The sequence below is a fragment of the Canis aureus genome, chromosome 5 (genome assembly GCF_053574225.1).
Source record: "Canis aureus isolate CA01 chromosome 5, VMU_Caureus_v.1.0, whole genome shotgun sequence".
NCBI lineage: Eukaryota > Metazoa > Chordata > Mammalia > Carnivora > Canidae > Canis > Canis aureus.
In genome coordinates, this window is record NC_135615.1 from 76,835,406 (window position 1) to 76,854,278 (window position 18,873).

Consider the following 18,873-nt stretch of genomic DNA (forward strand, 5'->3'; position numbering starts at 1 on the left):
GTCCTGAGTTCTTGCCCTCTTTACAAGGGGGCTTTGTAGACAGAGGAGGTGACCACCGAGTCATGTGGGCCCCCTGCACCAAAAGAGTGTTGTTTGGGGAAGAAAATCCCTCTCTGCAGTGTCCCACTGAATGAATGCATGGAATATCTTTTGCTGGAGAAATAAAGCTTTGCATCTCAAAGGGGTATAGAGGGAGGGGGACAAATCTCCCAGGGAGAGGGGTTCTGAGTGTCACACTGAGATGTGAGTGACCCTTTTAAGATGTGAGTGACCCTTTTAAGCCTCCTGGGCTACCCAGGGAGCTCAATCAGGTCTGCTGGGGAGGGTCCCTGGTCCAGTCTGGTCTGACCATGGTCAACAAGCTCACCTGCTGCCACGTCCTGTGTGAGGCCTACCTGTATATCTTCAAACGTGCTTGCTGGGAAGTCCTCTCCACCATCATTTAATTATTAACCAGCGCATCTTGGGCTGTTCAACACATCACCAAGTACATTCTCATCAGTCCCAGTTGATTCAGGAACACAGAGCACAAGGTATCAAAACCCTGAGCTTCATATTTTCTTTTTTTAAGATTTTATTTATTTATTCATGAGAGAGAGAGGCAGAGGCAGAGGGAGAAGCAGCCCGATGTGGGACTTGATCCCAGGATCCTAGGATCCCAACCTGAGCCCAAGGCAGATGCTCAACCACTGAACCACCCACGCGTCCCCTGAGCTTCATCTTTTCCTCTCCAAGCGGTCGTTCCTCCAAACAGGTCCCTTCTACCTTCAAGCCCAGGTTGAAACAAAGGCCAGTGATTGGTACCCGGTGCCACTCCTGGCCTTTCCTCCTTCCCTTCCTCCCTCTTCTGAAGGACAGGAAATCAGAGCTGTATTAAGCCCTTTACCTCTTTGTTCTTAGAGGATGGGACGTGAGGGTGAGGGGGAGGATAAGCTCCAGGGCTTGAATGCTCTCTGTCCTAAAAAGATCTGCCCTGTTTGGAGTGACCTCGCACTACCGTACCTCTGAAGGGGTCAGTGACCCCAGGGCCTGTGCTCCACCTCGTCCTGCCTTGGGATCTCAGGAAACAGAGACAGAGTCAGGAAGAGGCTGCTGACAGTACTGCCAGGCCTGCTGTCCCCACCTATCAAGCAGATTCACACCTCCAGGAATCCCAAACACAGAATTTTTTTTTAAGATTTTGTTTATTTATTCATGACAGACTCAGAGAGAGAGAGAGAGGCAGTGACACAGGCAGAGGGAGGAGCAGGCTTCATGCAGGGAGCCTGACATGGGACTCGATCTTGGGTCTCCAGGATCATACCCCGGGCTGAAGGTGGTGCCAAACCGCTGGCCATCGGGGCTGCCCCCAAACACAGATTTTTTTTTTAAACAAAATTTTTGGCTTTTACATGCATTGTGGCATATTCTTTCTTTTCATGTTGTTATTATACAAACAACATTAAAACAGCAATAACAGACAAAATAGATGACACCACCTTCCCTCCCACCGCTTCTAGCAAGTCAGCTGTTCCACGTGTCCATATTCCCCACAGTCTCTTTCTCGTATATGGCTCTTCCCAGCAAAGGGTTTGTCTTCCTGGTTCTGCTTGGCGGAGGAGACCAAGACAATGCGCTGTGTTCCCTGGGCTCCTCCGGAGGCTAGAGAAGGGAGGCGGGGTGGGCGACCTGTCTGGGATGCTGCGCCCGCCTGCCTGGGAAGAGAAGTCCCTGCGGCCGGTGGTCAGGGGCGACTTCCTGCAGTGGGAGTGGAGGGAGACTTACTGGCAGGAGGGGATCTGGCTTCCAGCCCTGTCTCTGCCGGGAATCTGCCCTGTGACCTTGAGCAGGGCCCTCATCCTTCCCAAGCCTTAGCTTCCTTATCTATTAATGAGAGAAGTAACTCTGACCAGCAATTCCCAAAGTGGGTTCCACGACCTGCTACTAGGTATTCCTAGGGGAAAAGGGGGTGGTGGGGGGGAGGTGGATCTGTGCTCGACTATGTTGGGAAGACGACTGAAGATTGAACAAAATGGTGTCTTGATTGTAATACTTCTTTGAGCCTTTGACATGAGGCTCCTAATCTTATGTTTTCCTCTGATAGCTGGTTCCAGAGGCCTTTTGAAACTGGGGATGAGTTTTATCACTGTCCTCATCTTACCAGGCCCTAAATGTTGAGCACGTGATGTCCCAGACACCAGGCTGGTGCATCATGCTAGGTGTAGCTTGCTGAATCCTCAGAATAGCCCCATATTTTATAAATAAGGAAACCAAGGCACAAAGAAATGTGATTCATCTGAGTTATTCAAAAGGCTCAGACAGACCCAGGACGCCCATCCCTGGGGTCCCTGACACCATAGAGCTTGCTATGGCCTGATCTCACCATGGAAGCTGTTTCCTGTCCCTGATGCATAGCTGACCCCAAATGCCCGAGCAAGAGCTCCACTCTGGGAGTCAGAGGCCACATAGATGCCCAATCCCTGTTCAAGTCCAAGGAGGGGAACAGATGGTCCTGGGGCTCCTCGGGCTTCAGGGAGTGAGTGGCTCCCTGTCCTTCTGTGCCCTTCCATGAGTGGCTCGCTGGTCCTTGACCGTGTCACATATCTACCAGGAGCTCAAGAGCACGGACATGAAGTACCGGAACCGGGTGCGCAGTCGAATCAGCAACCTCAAGGACCCCAGGAACCCCAGCCTGAGGAGGAATGTGCTCAGTGGAGCCATCTCTGCTGGGCTCATTGCCAAGATGACAGCAGAGGTGAGAGTGGGGGCTGGGACCTCAGCGTGGTGGGGTGGGGTGGGGCCTGGGACCAGGTCCCTGCTGCTTTGCCCACGTCTGACAGGCAGCACCTTGTGGCTCAGAGGAGATGAGCTGGGGGCTTTTTCAGCCAGACCATCTCAGACCCCCCATCCCTCCAGGCTTCTAGACCATCAGGATAGTGGACACAGCTAATATGAATTAAGCACTGTGCTAAGTGCCTTAGGCTCATTGGCCAATTATGTCTTCACAGCATCTGAGATAGAAGTGTTTAGTATCCCCATTCTACAGATGAGGATATTGAGGCTCAAAGAGGTTAACTGATTTGTCTACACACACAGCTAGAAGATGTCAAAACCAGAGGCCCGGCTGACTCGGTTGGTGGAGCATGCAACTCTTGATCCCAAGGACTCTTGGGAGTTTGAGCTCCACGTTGGGTATAGAGATTACTTTAAAAAAAAAGAAAATCTTTAAAAAAAAAAGATTTTATTTATTTATTCATGAGAGACACAGAGAAAGGCAGAGACACAAGCAGAGGGAGAAGTAGGCTCCGTGCAGGAAGCCCAATGCAGGACTCAATCCTGGGACTCCAGGATCATGCCCTGGGCCAAAAGCAGATGCTCAGCCACTGAGCCACCTGGGTGTCCCAATAATAAATCTTTAAAAAAAAAAAAAAGAAAAGAAAATGTCAAAGCCAGGAGGCAAGCCGTCTGGCCCCAGACCACCCAGTTTTTATGGCTTTGTTATCTGCCTCCCTCTTCTGTCTTGTTCAGTCCTGGTCCCAAGCCAAAACAGCCGTGCCTGTCTCTGTGAAACAAGGTCCAAGGTGGGGAGACAGGCATAATTTCAAATTTGTACAATACAGAGGTGGTAAGTGCCATGATAGAGCCACTCTAGGAATTTATAGCTTGAGAGGTCAGGAAGGGAAGGGAAAGGAAACAAGCCTGTTCAAGGAAGTATGCGCGCTGGTTACAAGCTTCAGGACTGTGCCAAACTGCATGGGTTTGAATTCAGCCTCTCTCACTTAGCTGTGTGATCCTAGACAAACTACTTAACCTCTCTGGGCCTCACTTTTCTCATCTATAAAACAAAATAATAATAAATATCATGGGGCACATGGGTAGCTCAGTGGGTTAAGCATTTGACTCTTGGTCTCAGCTCGGGTTTTGATATCAGGGTTGTGAGTTCAAGCCCTGTGTCAGGCTCCCTGCAGGGCGTGGAAACTACTTAATAATAATAATAACAATAATAGTAATAATAATAATAATAGCTTTCTCATGAAGGATTGAATGAGTTAATATATATGAGTGTTTAGGTTAATATACGTAAAGCCCTCCCCAGAATTTGTATGATAGGTTTAGTTACTGACCATTTTGTGTAACCCCAAGCACCATGCTATGAAAAGGGAAATATTTATACCCATTTTATGGATGAGAAAAACTGAAGCCACCTACGACTAGGAAGTGACAGATGAGAATTTGAACCCAGATCGGTTTATTTCGGAGCCCTACCTCTTGGAAACCCCTTTTGTGCACCCTCAGATAATGAGTGGCCCTTTGTTGCCAGAGCTGATAAAGGAGATTCCCCACCCCCCCCCCAAAAAAAGAAAGGAGATTCCCTGCAAGCCCCACTAAACCAAAGTGGCCCAGACAAGGGAAAGGGAAATGCATCGGGATCCTGGAGTCTGGCTGTGCCTCAGAACGTCTGGGAGCCCTCTGAAACTGTTGGCGAGGGTGTGCCTGTGTGTTTGTGGTATGTGTGCTGAGTATGTATGATGTGTGATGTGTGTGGGGTGTGTAATGTATGGAGTGTGTTTGGTATTTAGTATATGTTTGGGGGGTGCAGGGGTGTGTGTTGGGGGAGAGATGTGATAGGTGTATGTATATTTCTCTCTTCACTGCTTTCCTCAAATACCTAAAACAAGAGTGAGCCCCGGCTTTAGCATAAAATAGGGGAACTTGGCACAGGTGGACCAGGGTTATCTTTCTGCTCAATTCAAAATATTTGATCTTTTTAGGCAACCAGCAACATATGCCCAGAGTTACAAATTGCAACTTGGCTTTACAGTGTCTTATCTTTCCTTGCAAGGAGAAGCTTTGACTTTTATGGAAACCTGGCCTTGTGTTTCCTCTTCCCTGTCCCCCACTCTCTGGCTCCAGGATCCCTTTACTTCTTTGTATGTGCTTTGTAGGAATGCTATCCAGAGACTCTTCCAGGCAATTCAAGGCTAGGGGAAACCAGGCCAGGAGAACCAAGAGCAAGGTCTAGGCGCAAGTCTGAGCCAAACCCAGGAAGTTCCCAGAAGCTAGAGGTCAGAATGGAGCTGAGTGTCTGGATTAACACAAAGGCCTCAGAAGTCCCAGCAAAGGAACTGGCCAACTCAGATATGTAGATGGTCTGGCCCCACCCAAGGACTATTCACTAGAACAGAACAAGAGAATCAGGTGGTCAACCCATGCCCAAGAAGAGGCCAACCAGACCAAGAGGAGCAAGCCAAGAACTTACCAGGCCTTCCACAGGGCCAGGCACCGAGGATCCTACCCCCTTGCTGGAAGCCTAGGCATCGAATGCAGAGACCTTCATCCTGAGGTCATCTTTTGCTCCAGGCAGGAAGTTTCTTTAAGAAATATAAGACAAAAAAAAAAGAAAGAAAAAAGAAAAGAAAAGAAAGAAAAGAAAGGAAAGGAAAGGAAAGGAAAGGAAAGGAAAGGAAAGGAAAGGAAGAAAGAAAGAAAGAAAGAAAGAAAGAAAGAAAGAAAGAAAGAAAGAAAGAAAAAGATAAGACCATTTTTGCTCCAATAAGAAAAATAACAGCTTGGGGTTGGGCGGCCTGCTGTGCTCTGGCTCAGGGGACAGGGAGCTGCCATTAGCAAGAGCCTGGGACAGCAGATGCCCTTGTATGGGGATGTCCCTCTCTGCATCCTGTGTATTCCTAATTCTTCCCTCATTCTTCCTTCCCTCTTTCCCTCTCTACTCAGACGTATCCTAGAGTGGAATCGATTCTAAGATGAGCTTTAGACCTGTTGAGTGGATATACCATCAGCCTCACGAGGAGAGGGGTTTTATCTGTAACCTGCTCACCCAGCACTGAGACACTCGTCCCTGGCATGTCAAAGCTGTGCAACATATCGGGTTCACCTTTAGTGCTCCTCCTCTAAAGATGTAAACACATGAGGACCAGTGTCCTCTCTCACTCCATTCTCATCCTCCTTTCCGTCCTTATTATAGTCCTATACTACACTGTAGTACTCTATTTATTCCATGTGGCTTTGACACTGCCTCCTCCCCGATGAGGCCAGGCAGAGACAGGTAAATGGATTGGTGAGTGGGTGTCTTTCTGTTCTCTGTTTCTTAGCTGGCACACAAGACCCCCTCTCCACAGTCTGACGCCCAGCCCCATCTCCCATACTTCTCATCTTGAACACACCCCAAACGTCCTTCCCCAAAGACCTGTTATTCTTGTCTGATCTTTTGTGTCTATTCTTCTCGGTCTCTAGAATCCTGTCTGTCTTGGGAACTCCTGCTTATCTTTTGAGACTGGTTAAGGCATCAACTTCTTTAACGAGCCTCCCCTGCCCCCAAGCAGCTGGCCATCCTACTCTGGGCTTCCCCCTGTACTTTGTATTCTTCCGCTCTAAGTACATCTCACGCTATCTCGCTATCTCGCAATCCTGTCTAAATACTTGGCCACTCTACCAGACTAACATGACCTGGGGACAGGAAACAAATCTTCCTATCTGAATCCTCAGGGCTCAGAAGTAGCCGTCTGAGGGAGTCAGTGCCTAGTAGCTCAAGAGAGGTGATTCCGTGTAGCTATTTCCAGCTCTGCATTCGATTACATGACATTAGTAGCTTGAAATTGGCCATTGTAGGAGCATTTACACCATGGAAATTGGTGAATGCTACAAACCAGGCACCCCGAAGGCCAAGGCCCCATTCACCAGCACAAAGTGCAGTTAAAAGCATTCAGTAAATTGACATCCAATACATTTTGAATGAATGAATGCATTATGCCCTGGATTTCTCCCCAAATTAAAGTTAGTTGCTTTTTGCTTATATGACCCTGGATTGGCTTGTTTTTCTGTATACCCCTGCCAGTGGTTAGGACCTAGTCCTTGAACTTGATATAGTCGGACTTAAACATTTGGGTGCACCAGAATAACTTGAGGGCAGACTAGTAAAATTCCCGGGGGTGCCCTTAGAATTTTGGATTCAGAGGACTCTGCATTTCATCAGGAGGCCCAAGTGGTTATAATGCAGTGGTCAGCATGCTACAATCACTTGATCTTTGCGCCAACTCTGTTTTCCATGGTTGAAGGAGTGGGGATAGATAGCAACAGTGGAAATGTTTAGCCAGCACCAAGTCCTCATTTTAACATTAGCTCTGGCCATCCTCCCTCCCCCAAACCAACCTTACCTAGAGCTCTCTCCAGTTTGTGTTCCCTTCTCTGCTGTCCTCTGGCAGAGGCTTAAGGGGAGTCAAATGCCCAGGGAGATGGATAAAGGTAGGACCTGGATAATGCAAATGCTGAGTGTCTGCGGTGAGCTGATGGGAGACAGGACATTCTGTTCTATAGGAGCTTAAAGAAAAAGATGTTCTGTGATGCAGGTGAGCAGTTAGCTGTGTGAACCCAGGAGCTTCCGGTCCTGCTTGGGTCAAGGTGGCTGCAGCAAGTCATGGAGTGTTGAGGTCAAGGTTCCCAGCAGTCAGAATAGACTGGGCAGTGATTACAGTTTGGACAGGCACTGGGCCAAGTCCAGACCGGATGGATAAGAGGAACATCACAGATCAGGGGGTCACGGCCCAGACAGCTCATGCAGGAAGGTTCAAGCAGGTACCCAAGGTCTTGGCAGGCAGGGTGAGCACCGGATCTGGGGAAATGTACACAAGATATTGACTCTGGGGCAGAAGCTATTTGCCTTCTGCTCTCCCACACGTGCCCTCCTGCTCTTGGCCCTGTCAGCCTACAGGCTTGCCCTTTCACCCAAAGCAGAATGGAGACTCTGGGTATAGCCCTTTCCCAGCTGGGGCAAGGCCAGAAGTCCAGGCCTCCCTCCAGCTCCTTGTACTCAATCCAGCATGTTCCCCTCTCCTCCGTTCAGGCTCTCTAGAAGCCGGGTGGGGCACAGGGTCCCTGGGACTCTCTAGCCCTGAAGGGGCAGACTCATTTCTCTCCAGGAAATGGCCAGCGATGAGCTGAGGGAACTGAGGAATGCCATGACCCAGGAAGCTATCCGTGAGCATCAGATGGCCAAGACAGGCGGCACCACCACTGACCTTTTCCAGTGCAGCAAATGCAAGAAGAAGAACTGTACCTATAACCAGGTGCGGGAGAGGGGGCAACGGGGGCGTCGGAGGTGGAGAACCAGGGGCAGCCTAGAAGGGAGCCCGGGGGAGAAAGGGCTAAAACTCCAGACTGCAGAGAGAAGGGCAGGTCTTAGTCCACCACCATGATGCACCTGTGGCTTCTAGAAAATGTTCTCCTGCATGTAAGATCACCCAGGCTTGTGTCTATGAGACATGGCCAGCATGCTCTAGCCTGACCTGTAGCAAGAATAGGACCAGTCACGGACTTCTGTAGAGTCACAGATGCTCAGAAAGAGACTTAGCCATAGAGAACTAGCTCCCTCATTTATGCACAGGGAAACTGAGGCCCAGACAGGGGTCAAGGTATGCAGCTTTGTCCAAGATGGCCAAGACCATCATAAATGGCAGAGGTAGTAACAAACCCAGATCGAGACTTTTCTGCCTGCCTGCAGTACAGCCAACGTGGCAGCCAAGCTGAAGGCGTTTAGCCCCAGGTGTTCAGGCTGAGGACCACTGTCCCAGCACAGGGAGTCGCAGAAGGCTGTGGAGGCCCCTTCTCTGAAAGACTCAAACCCCAAGAACCACCTTCTGTTTCTGGGTGGTACATATTATGTTCTTGGGGCACCACTATGCTTGGATTCTAATTTATACCTGGTCATTCTAGAACTCTATTCATTCTTCCATCTGCTGGGCAAGCAAGATTTATCGAGAGTACCTTGCCCGCGGGAATCTGTGGCTGCAGCAGAAATATAGCCAGCCTTGCCATTCTGGAGGAGCGTCTCAAAGAATTCCCCTCAGGGATTCAGAGATGTTGGTGCAGCCTCCTGCTTTCTTCCAAGCACATTTCCATGTGCAACGATGAGCTTTCTGTGCATCTTCTCCCCCCAGAAGTAAACTGCCCATTAGCCAAGTTTTCTCTGCACAGAGAAACCCCAGGGTTATCCTCCCTCCGGTGTTACCATTCTCCAGTAAGGCGGCTGCACTAAGCTGTGGCCTCCTGGCCCGCTGCTGGGCTTGCTCAGGGCCCGGGGGACGGACTCCCAGCGCACGTCCCATTCAGAGCTGAGTGTCCGCACAGTAACATATCGTGGTCATCCAGGGTTGGCTGTAGAAAATCAGGACTGTCATTGTTAAATCTGCAAATCCAAGGGATTTGCTGTGGGAATCCCGACTCCTGCATCTGTCTGGTTCGGTTGAGGGCGTGAGGAACTAGGAAATGTGACATGAAACAGTCCCGGTGGTCCAATGATCTTCAAACTGCTTTTCCTCTCTGGTCCTCAAGTCTTGGGGCTCAAGTCTTGCGCCTCTAACATAGGGAATGAGGGAAGGGCACCTGGGTGGTTCAGTCAATTAAATGTCCTTACTCTTGATCTCAGGGTCGTGAGTTTGAGCTCTGCATTGGGCTCCATGCTGGGTGTGGAGCCTACTTAAATAAATAAGCATGTAACTAAAAAAAAAATAATAATAATAACCAAGTAACTAAATAAAGGAAAGAACTAGATGATCTTTAAGGCTGCTTCCAGCTCCCTGAAGTTCTGATCAGTGAGGCATAGATGATAGGGCGTGTTGAGAGATGAGTCAGAAAATAATTCCTGTAGGAGATGAGCCTTGAGGCAAGAGCAGAGAGATGGGTTTGGAAGGATAAAGAACAAAAGTGAAAGTGCAGAGGGCTTGTTGAGCCAGTGAGGTACTGGAGGTGAGCTGATGGCCCTGTCCGGGGAGGGGAGTATTACGCTATGGAGTTCTCAGTGATGAAGGAACGGCCGGAGTAGGGTGAGAATAACGGTGCCAAGCTCTGGGATTTGGACCTACTGCTACAGACAGTGGGAGCTATGGCAGGTCCTAGAGCATGGGGTGAATTCCTGAGTGGTCCAGCTCTCTCTCTCTCTTTCTCTTTGTCTCTCTTTCTCAGGTGCAGACACGCAGTGCTGATGAGCCCATGACTACCTTTGTCTTATGCAATGAATGTGGCAATCGCTGGAAGGTCTGTATGTCTCTAACTTTCTCCCTCCCCTGTCATCCACAGCTGCTGCCCCACATAAGGAGTACTATACCCACAGCCAAGAAGGGGGGCTCACCAGCCTGTGCAGAGTGGGTCTGCAGAGCTGGAGATAGTGGCGGGTGGTTGTTGGGGAGGCGGGGAGAGAGTGCATGTGCATGTTTTTGTTTTGGAAGGCACCCAGCGGGGGTGGGAGCAGCAGCCCACATTTTATCACAGGATGGGCAAGTCTGTCATCTGAGCACAGATGCAGTCAGCCTCCTGAGATCCACAGAGGGGAGGAAAAACAACAGCACTCTGCATTTGGACCGCACCTCTTTGCAGAGTGCTTTCACAGATGGGATTTCCTTTGAACCCTGCCACAGCTGGGGATGAGAGGAAGGCTGAGCCCTGTCAGGGACATTGCCACCAAATGCTCCTAGGTCATCCTCCCTTCGTAAGACAGCTCCGGAAAAGGCCTACATTACCCAAGACTATAATCTGGGCTGTCCCAGCCCCTGCAAAGGCAGAGGTTTTGTTTTCAGGCGTGGGAGCCAAACAAAGACTCCTCGCAGAGTGCTCCTTCCTGCCCCGTCTTCTGAAAAAAAAAAACTCAATGCGATTATGTGATCAATGTCAGTTTCCTGCCACACACGCACTGCGTGATGCCTGGGCCACCTGAGCACCAGGCTGCAGGTGCTCCAGAAGCTCTGAGGCACTTAGCCAGGAGCCCAGACCGACTGGGAGTCGTTGGGAACACTGGTTTTAGGTCCCACTCTACCCTACTTGTTGTGTGGCTCTGAGCGTGTCACTCACCTCCCTGAGCAGAAGGGCGATGATAATGCCTTCCTCCCATGGTCGATGTGCAGGTTGTTACATACGCACACACTTTGCCAACAACTATGAGAAGCGTTCCTTACAATATTACTCTCACTTTCAGGCGAGGAAATTGAGCTACTGAAAAATATTTAGTGAGCATAAAGCCACACAGTTTGGAGCGCTGAAAGACAATACTCCAAATTCCCGATGGGTTGAGTTTTCTGCAACCTTACTAAGGGCCTTGATGGCCCTGAGGCTTCATTAGAACTGCTGTGTTTGTTAAGGTAAAAGTCAGGTGATTGTGTATTTTTCCTTTATTTGCCTATTGAGCACTTAGGGATGGGGCCAGGTTAGTGGCCCAGTGGTTTAGAGCATCAGCTTTGGCATCGGGTTCAGATTCTAGCTTTATCACTTACAAAGTGACTTTGCTAAGTGACCTGAACTCTCCAGACCTGAATTTTCTCACCTAGAAAATGGGGGTATTAATATCTAGTCTACAGGGCTGTTTTGAGGAATTAGGGAAAGTAATATAAATAAAGCATTAACAGGGCACCTGTTAGCTCCTACGTTATCTTTGTTAGATCAAATAAAAAAAGGTCTTCCTGCCTCCAAGTAGACATAGCCTTGCACCAGGCCACAGAGCTAGGCAAACACGGCAGGAGCTAAGTTTCACCCCCAACTTGCCCTGTGGCCAGCTCTCTTGTGCAGTGCACAACCTGTATGACCATACCAAAAAAAAAAAAAAAAAAATCCCTGAGCACCTATGTGCTGGCACATAGGAACCACCATCCTTATTGTTCTGAGTTTGTTACCTACTAGTATTATGGGAGTTTGGGCAAGTCACTTAACCTGTCTGAACTGCTTCTTTACCTGTGAAAATGGGAGTGATATATGGTGATCACAAGGATGTAATATTACTCAGCCAAGAGTAAGTGCTCGATAAATGGTAGCTCTTGTGATTATTACTGTTAGGAAAAGGACATTGTGCATGCTCTGAACCCAGCTCCTCCTCCATCATTCCTAGTAGTTGGAGAGGCAGGGTCCACTAGAGATGGCAGACACATGACTTCTGATAACATTTTCAGGAAGTATCCATTGCCGTATGGGAGGCCTAAAGTTTAACCAACTGATTAGTAATAATCACATGACATTTTTGACCATGAATTAAAAGCCCACTACATGCATCACATTTCCTATGATTTATTACCTGTTAGCTTCTTACATTGGCCGGCATTATGATCCCATTTCACAGATGAGTGATTTGCTCAAGGCCACACAGCTAGTAAGGGCAGAGCTGGGATTTGGACTCTGGTTTCCGTGGCTCCAGACACTACGTTCTTTTTCGTGTCCCCTCCCCCTCCCCCTGGCTTCCTTGGGCGACACAGGGAGAGCTCTAAAATTGTATTGCCTTTTTGGTTTTGTAGTTCTGCTGATAGAACCGCCAGCCAGGATTTCAGTGAACAAGGTGAGGAAGAACAAAGAGAACGCACTAAGCCATTGTAGCTGGAGAAAAAAATAAAAATTAAGATGAAGAAAAATGCTGAACTCTGACTGGGGTCTTAGGGATCAGAAGGAGAATTTTGCAAATTAATAATCAGTTATTAATATTCATTCGCTTTTGCAAATTAATAATCAGTTATTAATATTCATTCGCTAATGGGGTAGCCTAACGGGGGTTCAAAGCTAAGAGTCTGTGTCGATAGACCTCTTGCAGAAACTCAGAGACTTCAGAGCCTCATGGCTGAGGTGTCATGTCAGGCTGTGGGCTGGCAGTCCCTTGCTTAGAGTCCCTTCCCTCACATCCCAACCTCTCAACTTTTTCTGAATTGAAAAATACCAGTCGGAAACAAATCTTACCCCATCCCACCCCAGAGTCACACGTGTGGAGCAACTGGCACACAGCTTGGCATAGGCAGATGGGACTCCCATGCCATATAGAAAGATCTCTTCCCAGACTCTCTGCTACTCCCCTGGTCAGAGCTGACTTCAGGGGCCTTGGAGGACTCCAGACTGGTCCCTCAGGCAGGGAGCAGATCATCTTTGGCTCCAGCTTTCTGACTGAAGGGTACAGCGATGCCCAAGCCTGCAGCCTCTGGGAGATCCTGAGGCTCAGAACCTGCCCAGGCCCTGGTGATGTACCCTTCATAGCTCTATCTGTGGCCTGAGCTTCAGAGAAAGTCTGCAGGGCATAAGGGACCTTGTGCTCTTCCTGCAATGACACTGGCTTGCTTTTTAAGCTGATAAGCTTTAGGAAAATCTAGGAAAATCTGGAACCTTCTGGAAAATGGTTGGGAGTGGGTCAGTGGGCATGTCCTGGGTCTCAGTCTCTGACTGTCCCTTGCCTTCTGACAGCTCCCAGGCTGAGCCTTCTGGACTCTGTGTTTCCTAAATGGCCTAAGTGCAGGAGTCCATGAGCTCCTGGGAGCTTGGGGAAGTCACTTAACCTCTATGGGCCACTTTCTTACCTGTAAATACAGGAGTGGCATGAGTGCCTACTTCACAGGGTGATGGTGCAGAGGCCCCTGGTTCTCGTACTCCTGGGTTCACTCTTAGGGCAGCTGTTGGGAGTGACTTCCGCCCAAGTTCCTTATATGCCCCAGCATCATCCAGTCTGGAATTGAACATTGCCCTCCTCCTTCTACCCATCAAGTGCCTCCTCCTCCAGGTGAAACCTGTCAGGAAACTGTGCCTAGAAATTTGCCACCATCTTCAGCTTTACAATAATCGGGTTTGGGGTGGGTCGTTCAGAAGGACGAAAAAAAATCTCACAAAAGACGAAACACACAGAACTTGTAAATGGCAGAACCAGGACCAAAACCCTGGCCTTCTGCTTCCTGTCATTGTGCTCGATGCTCTGAAAGCTCTGGAGCCGTACACAGTGCTTAGCCCCTACCTTCCAGGAATTCCTGGGCTGGCAGGGAAAGAAACCCTAAGCAGTCTTCCACAGGGAACAGGATGTGATAAACACCATGCCTGAGGTCTGAATATTACTCACAGGAGTGTGGAGCCCTCCTGCTAACACAGCCAGGTGCTTCCTAAACTTCAGTAGGGGCTGGAATCCCCTGGGGATCGTGTTAAAATGCAGATTCTGCATCAGTGGGTCTCGGCCCTGGGGGTGGGGATGCTAAGATTTTTCTTTCTTCTTCCTTTTTTTTAAAAACTTTTATTTATTTATTTATTTTTGAGAGAGAGAAAGAAAATCTGCACACCGGCAGGGGGCGGTGGGGTGGGCAGAGGGAGAGGAAGAGAGAGAGAATCTCAAGCAGACTCCATGCCCAACCCAGAACCTGTGAGTTGGGGCTCGATCTAATGACTCTGAGACCATGACCTGAGTGGAAATCAAGAGCCAGATGCTTAACTGAGCCACCCAGGCGCAAACCCCCTCCCCATTTTTTTTATTTTAATTTTGTTTTTTTATTTTAAAAAGATTTTTATTTATTTATTCATGAGAACCACATAGAGGCAGAGACACAGGCAGAGGGAAGACTAGGCTCCATGCAGGTAGCCTGACGTGGGACTCGATCCCAGGTCTCCAGGATCACTCCCAGGGCTAAAGGCAGATGCTCAACCCCTGAGCCACCCAGGTGCCCCTTAACTTTTATTTATTTATATTTATTTTTTAATTTTTTTGATACTTTTTTATTTTTTACAAGCTCCCAGGTGATGCTGATGCTGCTGGTCCACAGACCACACTTTGAGTAGTAAGGGCTTAGATACCCAGATTTTTCTTTTGCATGATCGAATCCTCCATCCAAATGTCTAGAAACCCAAAGCAACAATCACCAATTATAACTGTTGATAAATGTTACTTGGGGCTGTTTAAGGTGGCGCCGTTGGGGGTGACTTTGAGTAGTCACAGTCTCAATACCCATTGTGCTCCTGGTATCATGGGGAGTTACAGCACAGGAAAAAATACAAACACTGAATCTCCACCCTCAATAACCTTACTGTTTACAAAGGAGATGAGTCAGATTAAGCAGCACAAGAGCCGCACATCTATACAGTACAATACACATCTACGTTCACAAAAGGACACAGAAAAGCATGAATAGGCCTCAGACTGTGTTCATCAGTATCCTCCTAACTGGTCTTCCTGTGTCCCCGCTGGACCCGCTCCAGTTCATGCTCGCCCCTGTGCTGGCCGGGATAGGCTTTTCAAAATTGCAAGTCTGATCGTGTTTCAGTCCCCTACGCCACCACCCTGCCTTTCAGGCCTTCTTCCATTCTCCCCCACTGCATCTGGCAGGGTCCACAGGCCCTGCAGGGCTGGCTCCTCAGCCCTGCCCCCATCCTGGGTGCTCCAGCCACACTGGCCATGTGGTGCTCTTTCTTGTCACACAGTCCTTGCACACAGCCTGTTGGCTGGGATTCATGATTTAACCCCCTCTCCTCCTTCATGTCGAAGACACAGAGGGGGCGAGCTGCAAGGCAGTTAGCATGAACTTCTGCCACCAGGAAGGCTTCCCAGGGGAGGAGAGATTGCTACCTTCCAGGAGGAAAAAGACTAGGTCAGGGAAGGTAAAACAGAGAGGCCATGCTTTGGATGGAGGAGAGGCCTTCTCACCTGCAACATCATGGCCAAGGGACCTTAAAAACAAAGTACGTTCAATTCTGATGGCCAACTTAGAAGATACTTACTAAAGGTTACAGGAACCTGTAAGACCATATTGCATGAGAAGTCTTTCCTAATAGGCTCATCCAGACTCCCAAATCTCTGTCTTTACAGCTGAGATTCCTTGGGCTTAAGTCTTCCATCACCAAATGTCTATCTGGATTTCTCCTCTTTTTTTAAATTTTATTTATTTATTCATCAGAGACAGAGAGAGAGAGAGAGAGAGGCAGAGACACATGCAGAGGGAGAGGCAGGCTCCCTGCAGGGAGCCCGACGTAGCCCGACGTGGGACTGGGCCAAAGGCAGGTGCTAAACCGCTGAGCCACCCAGGGATCCCTGGATTTCTCCTCTTAACACACTGGCCCTCTCAATACACTTAATCTGAAACTAAACTCACATCTTCTCTTTCTTAAGTGCCTTCTTCCGTCTTGTATATTTGGCTACCTAGAACCATCTCTGACCCTCCCCTTGCCGTCTTCTCTGTTACCGATTCTATGTCCCTCCCTCGTACAACCCTGCTCAACACTAGCAATATTCTTTTGGGGTTTCTTTTTTCCTGCACTGATGCAAAGATCTCCTACTGGCCTCCCAGCTCCAAGCATCCCTATCTTACCTTCATCTGCCCTGTGAGGCCCTGAGCATCATTCCCCCAGTCTTCTCCGCTGGATTTCCTCCAGCAGGCAAACCTCAAACTCCTTGGTTTGACTTTCAAACCTCCTCTCCTATATCAGGTGGCTTATCTACCACCTCTGCTGTCCCTTTGTTCCAGCCTAAGGGAGCTAGTTGCCCTGTCCTCGAAACCCTGATGGACCTTCGCAACTGTGACTGCCTATTCTGATCCCCCTCCCCCACCCGGTCCTAATCTCACCCATTCAAGCCTCACCTCAGGTGTGTGTCTTAGTTTTTTTAATTGAAGTATAGTCGACGTACATTCTTAGTTTCAGCTGTACAGCATAGTGATTTAACAATTCTATTATACATTACCCAGTGCTCACCACAGGAAGTATAGCCACCATTTGTCACTGTACAACATTATTACGATATTATTGACTATATTCCCTATGCTGTGCTTTTTGTCTCCATGACTTATTTATTTTAAACGATTTTGTTTATTTATTCATGAGACACACAGAGAGAGAGGCAGAGACATAGGCAGAGGGAGAAGCAGGCTCCCCAAGGGGAGCCGGATGCGGGACTCGATCCCAGGACTCTAGGACCATGCCCTGAGCCAAAGGCAGACACCCAACCACTGAGCCACCCAGAGGTCCCAACTTATTTATTTTATAATTGAAGTTTGTACCTCTTAATCCTGTTTACCTAGTTCACCCCTCTGCCTGCCTCCTTCCCCAGATGCACATCTTCTGTGAAGTCTTCTCTAATCCCCTGGCCACAAGAGATATTCTCAGAACTCCCACAGTGCTGTAACACTTTCCTAATTACACTGCATTCTACCATGATGATGATAAGGATTTCTTTGTATCACAGTATCAATAACACCTATTAATTATTGAGCATTTATTAGCCAGGTCTTGGGCACATGATGTAACTTCTCTATCTCTGGTTTTCATCTGTAGAATAGTGGTAATAATCACACCTGGCTCAAAGGGGTGTGAGGATTCATTACAATCATACCTGATACAAAGTACTTGATTAGTAAATGTTATCGATTGCCATTACTGTGGGTATAGGCACTTGCTTTATATCGTCCCCACTAACTCTCACACCCTACTAACTTGGTTACTATTCTTATACTCTTTTGTGTTGTTTTTCAAAGATTTTATTTTTTTAAAGATTTTATTCATTTATTAGAGACAGAGAGAGAGAAACAGAGGGAGAAGCAGGCTCCATGCAGGGAACCCAATGCAGGACTCGATCCTGGGACTCCAGGATCATGCCCCGGGCCAAAGGCAGGTGCCAAACTGCTGAGCCACCCAGGGATTCCCCTCAAAGATTTTATTTTTAAGTTAATCTCTACACCCAACATCTCGAACTCACAACCCTGAGATCGAGTCAGTTCTATTGACTGAGTCAACCAGGTGCCCCCATTTTTAAAAAAAAGATATTATCTACTTTTAGAGAGAGAAAGAGAGAGAGACGTAGCGGGGAGGGGCAGAAGAAGAAGGAGAGAGAAAATCTGAAGCAGACTCCACGCTGAGCCTGGAGCCCCACGCAGGGGTGATCCCATGATCCTGAGATCATGACTTGAGCTGAAATCAGGAGTCAGACACATAATTGAGCACCCAGGCACCCCCGGGTGCCCCTTTTGAAAATAGTGATAACATTCATAACATAAAACTTATGATTTTAACCTTTTTTTAATGGAATGCTTCACAGATATGCATGTCATCCTTGCCCAGGGGGCATGTTAATCTTCTCTATATTGTTCCAATTTCAGTATTTGGGCTGAGAAAGTGAACACCGATCTTAACCATTTTAAATATATACACAGTTCAGTAGTGTTAAGTACATTCACATCATTGTGTAGCCAATCTCCAAAACATTTTCATCTTGCAAAACTGAACCTCTATACCTATTAAGCAATTCCTCATTCCCTCCTCCCCAAGCCCTAGGCAGACACTATTCTGCTTTCTGTCTCCATGAATTGTATTATTATACTCTTTAAAAATTTTTTTTTATTTATTTGAGAGAGAGAGAGTGTGTGGGTGCACACGAGTGAGCACAAGCAGGGGGAGGGACAGAGGGGGAGGGAGAAGCATGCTGAGATCATGACCTGAACCAAACTCAGACACTTAACCAACTGAGCCACCCAGGTGCCCCGTATTATCATACTCTTTTCACAAACTGAGGATACCAAAGTTCAGAGAGTAATTTGCTTCTAGGAGACAGAATCTGGCCTTGAACCCAGGCCCCTGTTCATGCTCTAAACCACTTTGAAATATGGCTTCATCTCACAGAGCGTCTGTGATGTGTTTTACTTTCCTCATTGTAACAATGATGGTGCCCTATGCTGGTGTTTTGCCACCATTCTCACTTTTAGTCCTCACAGCAGCCCCGAGGTCCTTGTGACGGGTCGTGTCCTATCTCCCCAGCAGTGCGTGGTACAGAAGTGAGACACAGTAAGCATGTTTGGTGAATACGGGCCTATCCGAATGCCTTTAGGTAGGCTAACTCATAATAAGTTTGTTGTATGTTTTTAATGCAATTGTTTACATTTTTGGAAAATGTTGATCCTCTTGGGAGAAAACCAGCTGAAATTCATGAGCTCCTAAAGAACTTCCTAGTCCTCTCCACTCCCCCTCCTCCTGCAGAGTCAATCTGCTCTTCTCACCCCCGCCAGCCCCCAGGCCGCTCCCCATCTGTACTTCATCACCAGCTCTGCTGATCCACGGCCAAAGGCTGAGACAGGCAGGCAAGGAGATGTAAGAGACTGTCCCTGCTCGGCCTCCTCTCCCTGCCATCCA

The 18,873-nt window shown here is 48.2% G+C and overlaps 1 protein-coding gene and 1 non-coding gene across 5 annotated transcripts in view; one reads left to right on the forward strand and one right to left on the reverse strand.

Annotated features, from left to right (window-relative positions):
* The window catches only part of TCEA3 (transcription elongation factor A3), a 42,568-nt gene extending 30,191 nt beyond the window's left edge, over positions 1–12,377 (forward strand). For 3 of the 4 annotated variants that reach the window (XM_077899174.1, XM_077899172.1, XM_077899173.1), the window contains 4 exons: positions 2,579–2,734; positions 7,914–8,060; positions 9,955–10,026; positions 12,264–12,377. In XM_077899174.1, coding sequence (XP_077755300.1) covers positions 2,579–2,734; positions 7,914–8,060; positions 9,955–10,026; positions 12,264–12,272 — 384 coding nt within the window. In that variant the 3' untranslated portion in view covers positions 12,273–12,377. The remainder of the gene's footprint in view (positions 1–2,578; positions 2,735–7,913; positions 8,061–9,954; positions 10,027–12,263) is intronic. The other variant, XM_077899175.1, reaches the window with a different exon arrangement.
* Positions 12,378–17,763: 5,386 nt separating this feature from the next.
* Positions 17,764–17,870, reverse strand: LOC144314984 (U6 spliceosomal RNA). The gene has a single exon (XR_013380810.1). It is a non-coding gene; the product is annotated as a U6 spliceosomal RNA (small nuclear RNA).
* Positions 17,871–18,873: the final 1,003 nt, after the last annotated feature.